Source organism: Pteropus alecto, unplaced genomic scaffold (assembly GCF_000325575.1).
Source record: "Pteropus alecto unplaced genomic scaffold, ASM32557v1 scaffold21, whole genome shotgun sequence".
Classification (NCBI taxonomy): domain Eukaryota; kingdom Metazoa; phylum Chordata; class Mammalia; order Chiroptera; family Pteropodidae; genus Pteropus; species Pteropus alecto.
The window spans coordinates 10,827,267-10,837,686 of NW_006436282.1; the positions used below are offsets into that span (position 1 = coordinate 10,827,267).

General features: G+C 34.3%; 1 protein-coding gene across 1 annotated transcript in view; it reads right to left on the bottom strand.

The window, feature by feature from the left end:
- The window catches only part of AGMO (alkylglycerol monooxygenase), a 282,907-nt gene extending 273,165 nt beyond the window's left edge, over positions 1-9,742 (bottom strand). The window contains exons 1-2 of the mRNA XM_006911959.1: positions 9,617-9,742; positions 8,091-8,221 (exon numbers count right to left, since the gene is read on the bottom strand). Coding sequence (XP_006912021.1) covers positions 8,091-8,221; positions 9,617-9,742 — 257 coding nt within the window. The remainder of the gene's footprint in view (positions 1-8,090; positions 8,222-9,616) is intronic.
- Between the last annotated feature and the right edge of the window lie 678 nt (positions 9,743-10,420).

Here is a 10,420-nt window from a genome sequence, read left to right on the forward strand (position 1 = left end):
GAACCAAAGGGACTACCTGCCCAGAACTTCTGTCTCAACCCTGGCCATGATGTGGCTACTCTGGAATGCCCTGTCCAAGTGGTCTGAGCCTGCTTGCAGAAGCTTCATGGGCCTCTTTCCTGGTCCAGTCCTTTAGAAGGCTGATTTGTGCAGGTGTGTAAACTTCTAGACGTGACAAGGTAGTCAAGGGTGTCTATTTTTGGACACGTAGACAGAGCTTGGACAAGCAGTCTGGAATGTCCACACACATGTGCATGAGGTCCCTCATGAGACAGAACAGACCATTCTCTTCCGGAACTCTGAGGAATCCAAGAATCTAAACTTAAAACTTGTCTTCAAATTGCCTATTGATGAGCACTTAGGTTGCTTCCATACCTGGACTATTATAAATAGTGCTGCAGTGAACATAAGGATGCATATATCTTTTCAAATTAGTGTCTTGGGTTTCCTCAGATAAATACCCATAAGTGGAATTGCTAGGTCATAAGGTAGTTATATTTTTAATTTTTTGAAGTAACTCCAAATTGTTTTCCATAGGGAATATAGTCAATAATATTTTAATAACTAAGTATAGTGTCAGGTGGGTACTAGACTAATCGGAGGGATCACTTTGTAAATTATATAAATGTCTAACCACTGTGCTATTCACCTGAAACTAATATAAAATAATATTGAATATCAACTGTAATTAAAAAATCAATCAATCAATTAATCAAACTTGCCTTCCAATTTGTTATCCAGGTTATTAAAGTAGGGGCTAGAACGAAATTTATTTTTAAGCCTGTTAGCTTAGTTGATATCTTTTTCAGGAGTCCCTAACTCCGGGCCATGGACTGTAGCCTGTTAGAAACTGGCCTGCACCGCAGGAGGTGAGCTACGGGAGAGCCAGCGAAGCTTCATCCGTATTTGCAGCCACACCCCAGCGCTAGCATCACCACCTCAGCTCCACCTCAGATCATCAGGCATTAAAGTCTCATAGGAGCTCCGGTCCCTGGTGCCAAAAAGATTGGGGACCACTGTTGAGGCTAGGGCTTCTCGAGCATCATTATCGACATTTGGACAAGATCATTTTTTTTGTAGGGATCTGTCCTATAGAAACTGTTACCCAAATTATGAAATCTTAAAATTGTTTCCTATTACACTTTAGTAGAGGGTTAGTCATATAAAATTCAAATTTTAGGTAAAAAAACAGCATATAATATTAGTTTTATACGGGCAAACTTAATAATTTCACTAAACCAAGGATTTTAAACCTTGAAACTATTGCTATTTGGACCAGATAATTCTTTGTTGTGAGGGCCTGTCTTGTGAATTGTAGAATATTTAGCAGCATATCTGTTCTCCATTTACTAGAGATACCAGTAGCACAGCCCTCTATCCAAGTTGTGACACCAAATGTCCACATGCCTCCTTGGGGGCAATATTGTCTCAGTCAATAACCTTAAAAAAGAGTGATCCAGAAAGAAAAATAAAAAATGTACAAAATACAATAGAAAATCTAATAAGCTATAGCTTTTTCCTTAAGCTTTAGTACATGTCATCAAAACAGATCCATTCATGGATTCATTCAATCAATCAATAATTTCATATTAAGAGCCAACAAGGTGCCAGGGACCGCACAAGACAGAGATGACACACTGGTGAACAGGGCAAATAGAATCACCTGCTTCATCAATGTCCCATCAGTTCAGTATCTCTTTTTTAAAGTTGCTATCTTTCTTGTCAGTTCCAGTGACAATTTAAATAGGTTTTAAGATATCAAGAATTTGATAAAAGAAAGAGGGTCCCGGGAAAACTTCATTTGTAAAACAAAGAGAACCTGCCTGAAATTGAAATACTTTTTTATTTCCTGTATGGGTGCCAGATCTTGAGCAGACACCCAATTTATTACTTTGTCAACTTTCTTATTAGGGTTGACACAAATCAAGCTGAAATTTGCCTGACATACTACAGTAGAGGCTTTTTTTTTTCCCCGCACTTTAGAACAAAGTTAAATTTTCCTCAAGGTGAAGAGAAAGAGGGGAGAAGCTGTGGGAGTTAAATTCCCTGCTTTCTATCAGCAAGATAAATATGATCTTCTTCCATCATAAATGGGAAAAAACAGCCATGGACTGCCCACAACTAAAAACAATTCGGCAAAGAGATACAGCTGGGAAATGATGATCAAGCTCTGGAAAGCCCTTGATTGCAGGAAATAGCACCTACATTTTCAAAAAAGTTCCCACCAGACCTTGAATCATAAACCAAAGCTCCTTCCTCTTTCTCTTCCAAATTCCTTCATCTTCTCCCAGCCCCAACCCCCAGCATATGACTCTGCACTCTGGAATTTAAACTTCAACTCTGTAAACCTCATCCTGTGGGAAGTGATATATATAATATGTATGTATATATAGTGAGCTTACTGTATCACATGGATATAAAATATCAGGTAGTACAGGGGATTGAATAACCAAATACTAGATCTCTTTTACCTATTAAATTTAAACACAAGACCAAAAAAAAAAATGATCTAAATATAAGGAGACATTAGAATCTTCTAATCAACAACCTATATATATAGAGTCTTTCCTTTCATTGTCCTATTTTCTTTATAAATTTCCCCCAAATAGCTATTTTCCCTTGGGTTTGAGGTATGTCTTTTGGCAAATGAAAAGTAGCTAATTCTTTATGCACTTATATAACATTATCTCTCAACACTAGAGATTTGCCAATATTAAGTTAATATTTAGTTAATATAAAATCTGGTAAGGCACCAAATTGCTATTCCAGTATAATCCTGGATTTTTTAAAAGATGAAGTTAATTTATAATGTTGTGATTTTAAAATAATTAATAAATTAGAATAAATATTATTTGGGGATTGAAATTACTAATTAAAGCTGATTTGTTTTCAAAGTCATCTCAGTTTGAATGTACCCATCATCGAAAATAGAAAGGTAACGCTGGACATGACATTCACCCTTTCTGTATCTCAGGGCTGATTTAAGGTATGAGAGCATTAGGCCGAATGGACTCTAAAATTATCTAGCTAAAAATACGCTCATCTTTAATCATTAACAAAACAAATGAAATTTGATGTAATTCTCTCCTTGCAAACTGTTAAAATTTCAAAGCAACTTTCAGCATTATAAATTATGGACCCAGTACTCACAGACATCTGCCAATTTATACTATTACATGACTGTCATTAGAACTGTGTGTACTGTCTGGTTTGGCCAGATTGTGCAAAATTGAAGAAAATAAATTAGACATTTTTATTGCAAATAATCTTGTCACATAAATCGAAAAATAAATCAATATTTAAATGAGATTATTCTAAATATTTTATAAGCTTTAGAAAGATATAAATAAATAAATTTGCATTGTATATATTGACTTTCCCAAGAAAATTTTTTTATTTATTTCAAAATCTCTTAAACCTTAAACCTTGTACTGTTTATCTGTAAAGCTACTGCCACTTTTGCTCCATCTAGTGGAACATTAATTTTTCTTCAGTAATAACAAAATACCTAATGTAACCTCTACCTTCTACAGACAGATATAATTTGTACTGCTATTACTTACTGTGAAATGACATTATATTTATGAAACAATTATTTTATTTAATTACATTTTACTACAAACATAAAACCATAGACTTTTATAAACACAATGTGGTAGATTTTTAAAAAGTAAATTTGCTACATTCTTTACTTTGCAAGAAGTAAATTACTTCATGTTCTTCAATTCTACTATTGAATAAGCACACAAATGCAGACTAGTCAACACAAGAAAGTTTGCATTTAGTAGAGAAGATTATTCTAATAGCAATTTCCGAAGTTACACAATTAATAACAAAGTCTATTTATAAGTTGTCGAAGGTAAAAGTTTGGAGGAAGTGAAGTGCTCTCCCTAAGCAAATAAAATTAACAAACCAGCAAGTTTTTTAAATTTTATTTTCTTCAAATGGGGTGTTTTTAAATAATTTTCTAAGTTAATAAATATATTACTGTTAATAATAAAATATCATTGTTCGCACTACACAAATATCTGCACAAATGTGTTTAACTCTTATTTTGGACAATGAATAACCGTTTATTAAAGTCATCATCCAAAAGGACAGGCATCTATTTGTTAGAAAGTTGATGGTGCCAAAGGCAGTATTTGCCTCTGATACTAACGTCTAGTGCAAAAATACAGTATACAATTTTCCTTTATTCTTCAGTCCCACCCCAAAGAGTCAAAAGTATTTCAAAGAGGTTTAATTTCCTCTTAAAAAAAAATTTTTTTTTTTTTGGAACTTTCTTGTCAGGAATGGAAAATTCCATGGCAGTCGTGGCCAGTAAAACTGTTCATATGTATGGTAGAACATTGCAGAGCTAACTCCATAGTGAAATTTGGCAGTGACCCATATGTATTAAAAGTGGAGTGTCCCCAACTTATTTGAAAATTTACCTACTTAAATTATCCCTCCAACCTATTGCAATTTGATTTATAATCTGCTGTTTCAACAGAATAAATGAACCCATTAAAAACAAACATACTGTAGATATTTATATCGGGAATAAAATTTCTCTGGGGAGGATGCAATTTATGGAAGCAGAAACATTGGAAGGAAGTAACAAATTGAGGTCCCGGTTTTCTAATGAAGGATTGGAAATTGAGTTCTGCTTAAACAAGCAGGAAAAATATGTGATTATTTTTCACTCGTTAGCATTTAAGTCAGTAGCAAGACATTTCACAAGTATTAGATAGATTTTTTTTTAAGTCAATAGATTTAGTAAAATTTTTAATAAGTTTAATTTTTCATAGTCACACGTGTAAGTAATGGATAAAAAGGCAGATGATCTGCATGTGATACACTATTTAACTATGATAAATAGAAATATCCGTCTATAACTTCAAGAGTAGATTATGACTAGGAGGGCTGCCCACTGGATTCCAGAAGAGCAAAACAGATGCAGGCTTGCCCAGAATCCGGTTCTTAGGACAGATGGACTTTTATTACACATGATGTTCTCTGTTCAACAGGCTTGTAAACAAGATATAATCTTGTCTATGATTAATATTTTCCCTTACATAAAGATTTGAAAGATACAGTGTGTAGTTTTTTTCTGTCAGTGTGGTATGTATGCTACTAATCTTCAGGATATTTCAAATTTTATATAATAATAAAATCAAGACCCTCAAATCAACATTGTTTTTCCTCAGTCTGCGTCCAGCGTTTCCATTACATGAATGGCAAAGTGGAAAAATATGTTCAGGGTTTCACTTTGATTTCCACAACTTCTTTTGTCAGAGGCCACATGCCTATTTGGAATTATTATCCAACGTGTAATTCCTCACAAACGAATTAACGACTGATATGCTACCATTTTTCTTGTAATCGTGTGTTTTAAGGACACGGCAAGTCCCTGTTGCTCATGCAGAAAATGAAATTAGTCCCTCGGAGAGGATACGATCAGTGCTGTGTTAATCTAACCTTCAGCTGTTAATGATTTGCACGAGGATTCCCCTTGATGCTGTGACTTCAACTGAAATATTGTTTTAAGAGTTTTTGTTAACCCACCTCTTCTTGTCTTTTGCCGAGATATGCAGTGGAGTAGATTCTGAGGATCAGCTTTCCTTCTCTACTTACATCTGTTGTTTTGTTTTGTTTTTTTTAAGTAGCAACAAAATAAACAAAACTATTTTTGAATTTCATTTTCAGATAATTTGCTTTGTTGAGATCTTTTAGAAAAAGGGCTATAAAGGGTAAAATCCATTGCAAAACTTACAAAATTATCTACCTTTCATAATTTAGAATTGCTGTTCACATTTATAAGAACAAAAAAGAAGCCATTTGCTGTTGTCATTCAAAATACAAATTCAAGTTCACAACCTTTTACCTTTTGTTTTAAAGGGCACCAGAGTTAAAGAACTAACTCTCTCTCTCTCTCTCTCTCTCTCTCTCCCATCCCTACCCTCTCCCTCCCTGTAACCTCCCTCCCTCTCCTCATCTTCCTCATGCTTTGGTGTTTGTTTTCAACAAAAATATAGTTCTGATTCTTATATATCCTGTTATAACTCTGTACATTTTTAAAATCACACTGCTAAACAGAAATATAGGGCTAAGGGTGAAGATTATGTTTCTAGTAGTTACAATGTTATGGTAAGAGAACAATCTAATTTCACTTTTAACCAAAGTGAAACTTGAAAAAGTAAAAGTAACGCTGAAGCATTCATTCAACTTGATTTCTCCTTGATTTTTTAATAAATCCCTTTTGATTCAACAAAATATGTGATCCATAATCGCAACGGGAGAGTACTTCTCAGCTATCAAGTTATATTTATAGTTATCGGTTGTCCGATTCTGATAAACCTATACACTTAACTTATTCAGAATGAACTAGTAGCCAGGCGGGTATTTTTCAATAACCAAATCTACCCATCTCTTGAGTATGTTGAATGTATTTCTTGTTCAATTCTATTCAAGGGAGTCATGGAATAGAGGAAATTATGCATAATTGTAATTGTTATTTAGGGTATTCTGTGAATTAACTGTTAATAACATGAAATATTATCCTCTGATTCTGAAAACAATGTGCAACCATTCGAATAGTTTTTCAGAGAGTAATTATTATTATAATTATTGTCTTTTTCATGGTAACATTTATGAAATGATTTTACTTTTAGGTTTACTTCCTAATTAAACAAGTTTCTGCAATTGTATGAAATTATTTTCTTTTCTCAGATATCTTTAAGTTTTCTTGTTATTATTATTTTTTTTAAATCCACCTTGGTTTCCCACTGGGTGGTTCATTGAAACATTCCAAAGTAATGAGCACTGGTCAGAAGTAAAGTTCTTAAAACAATAAAAGAAGCAATGGGTGGGAAGCAGGAGTGAGAACAGTCATAAACAACACAAAGCATGGACTTCTAAGGAAATCTTAGCAGTTATATAATCTTATAAGATTATATCTTATATAATATAACCCTCTGCCTCTTTGGTAAATCTTCATTTACTGATGAACCTTCCATTCACTAGTTTCTCCTCTACACACATAATTTCCTCTTTCTAAAAAGTAGTTGGTCATTTATTATTTACTGTTGTTTGGTCTCTTTATCATTCAATATTATCATTAATATAACACTATAAAAATATTAATATATTTTTTAACTACAATGTACCAAACATTATTTCAGGCATAGGAGTTAATACTATGAAGAAAAAACACTTCTTGCTCTCAAATTGCATGCAAGGAAGGGCTGGGAAGAAAATGAGATGAGACAATGCCATGAGACAATTCTATATCTGGGGTAAGCAGGTAAGCACAAGTTCCATGGGACCATAATGAAGTGGTGTCTAACGTAGGGATGGAAAACAAATATGATTTGCTGAAGAGTGCGATTCTTTAAGAGAAATCTATGCCTAGACTTAAAAAAAAAATGAAAACCAAAATGAATCATATACATGGGTGCCTTTCCAAGCAGAAGGAACCCCATGTGACAGCTGGGCAATGGCAAGCAGTAGAGTAGAGCAAAAAAGGAACGAATATTGCAAAAGGGGGAAGGAGAATGAAGGGTGGATAGACCAAGGCCTCCATAGATCGGGAAAGGAATTTTTACACTATCTTCAGCAATAGGGAACCCATGAAGAGTTTCCACCAGATTCGCATTATGTAAATGTTTGGCTGCAAATGAAGTAGGACTAGAGACAGGGACAGCACGTAGGAGACCATTGCACTAATCCAGAGTTTTGTGTAATTTTGACCAGGGAGTGTCTGCTTACAAGATTGTTATAGCATGTGAATTGGCCTGAGGCAAAATTAATTTTCCAGTAGATAACTAAACCATAACTCAGGCTTGGGACTAAGGTAAGGCAAATGAAGCATACATCTTGGGCATGAAATTTAAGGGGACACCAATCAGCTCAGAAATTAAGATAAATAATATTTAGAGCAGCATTTTTTTTTAATGAATGCATAGAAAAATCCATCACGAACATCAAAATTTTAAATAATGACAATAACTGAACTTTTTGGAGATATATGTAAAAATAAACTAATTCCTTTTTCATCAAATTTGAGAATTTCAGTTTATTTCCTCAGTGTTGCTAACCAACTAACTCACCTTGGAAGCCGAGACAGAACACCGGCTGATATTGATGTTAACGCATCATCCAAACGGCTTGGTGGCTTCCTTTTGCGAATCCAGCTGACAACTAGTTCAAGCAGCATCAAGGAAATGAAAAATGGAGTTGCCTGGAAAGGAAATTGCAGAAAAGAGATGTTATTGCATTCAATATGCAATGCTCCCACATTTCCTCAGTCATTCCAGAAGTGGGAGGTCCAGAGTGATAGCTCATGGAAGGAGAAGGTATATACCTTTCCTAGAGGATCATTTTCTCCCAACAAATAAATTTGATTATTTCAGACATATACTAAACAGGTGCCTCAATTCTATCATCCAATTTGAAAATAAAATGTAAACAGATATAACCATGATAATTATGCCAAGAAAACAAAGATTAGGAGGGAAATGTTTAAATTTAAATCTGAAAAATACATTTTAAAATAAATGCAATAATCAGAAGTTTATTATCTCTATATAACTAAGCTAGACTCACTTTAGGAGTTATCCCTTTAAAGATGTACACAATTCTGGTTTTTCATTTTTAAAATTACAGGAGTGATCAAATTGAAACTGTAGGAACAAAGAATGTTTTTCTGAGTATTTCAAAGAATAAGGCCATTTTAAGTGTTTGAGACATCATTTAAGTTTTATTTATTCAGCTTTAATTTTCTTTTATATAATAGATGTTTTTAGGCTCCACTATCAATGACCAAATATTGGACTAGGTTTGTGTTATAATATAAAAAATAACAATTTATGAAGATACCAATTTACGAAGTACCACAGTTTTTTTTTCTTTCAAAAAGGAGTAATATCAAATCCTGGAATAATTTATGGGTTTCACTCATTTCGAAGCTAATAATGAGTTTTAAAGTTTTCTAAACTGAACTCCCAAGAACATATTCTCTGATGTCATTTTTTTTTTTTTTTTTCTATTTCTGGTCTTAACTAGTAAGCGTTGTAGGAACAATTTTGACAGGGTGGGGAACTTCAGTATTCAAGTTCTAATTCTGGATATTTCCACATTCAATCATAGCCAGGAACCAAAAGTGAAAAGTGCCTCTAAACACTTCAGTTTCAAATGAAACTTGGTTCAAGTTCAAAGTTAGAAAATCAGAGTTGGACTCAGTCAGCTGTGTATCCATTCTGCTGAACTCCTCTACCAAATTAAAGAGGAAATAGTTTCCTAGGAGGAGGTAGACAAGTTTACCCTTAAAAAATAAAATTATTATAAAGTTTACCAATGATATACAGGGCCAAATTACAATGCCGCTGTATTCAGGGAAACTTTTAAGAATTTTGTCATATTCTGGAGTGACATATCAGGGAAGGGGAATTTAATAGGAGAAGATGTTTAAGAGTATCGTATAGAATCCCATTCAAGTAGAAATTCTATTTTTGTTTCATGCCTTTATGAAACAAAATTATTTTTATTGGAATTTAATAATGTGAAGAACGAAAGGATGTGTTTAACTTCTTGTTAAGAAAAAAAGCAAGAGCAGCCTCTTCCCAGATAGTCTCACCTTTTTTACATAATCAGGCACCTCTTCTAGGGTTTGGAATGACGTTTCATTGGGCTTCATCATGTAAAACATCATGCGAACTCCCTGGGAAACCGAAACATCCTGTTGAGCTTCTGGGTTCTTCATTTCTGCCCTTGTCTGAGTCCCAGCTGGAGAATATTTGTGATTCAGTGGTTGAAGCCAGAGACTGAACAAAGAGGACGAGATGTGCTTCACAGAACAAGCCCTTTGTCAGAGAATGGCTAGAAACGAAGCTCCACAGAGAGCTCAGCCAACAGCAGATTCTGTACAGGGAGAAAGGAAAATACTAGGATCAAGGCTGAGTTCGAAGTTCAGAGGGTACTGTCCTAGAACCGGGCACATGGGGGAGGGAAAGGTGAGGAATCATGCCCAAATCAAAGATAAACAACAGAGTTTGGCTGTAGATGGACTGATTTATCATTCAAAAAAGAAACAGACACACACGCAAAATAGTACATGATACCTCCTGGGAAAGGGGAAGAAAAAGAAGTGTTAACAGGTGAAAGTTCAGTCTGAAAAAATGGTTGGAAATTCAAGACTCAAATCACATGAAGAAAACTCTCTTTTTCTCTCTCCCTTTTGAAATTCACATGGTGTTCAAGTTTGTCTCTCCACAATGTCAAAATTCCTGAAAGGACAGGGTCCTCTAATCTCACTTAAAAGTAAATTTGAAAGTCAACAAGTGCTGAATATACCATACTGGTTATTGCCTATGTATTTCTAGATCTAAAGCTATCATGTTAACTTCACAGTGTTTGCAAACCAATTTAAGGGCATTTAGTT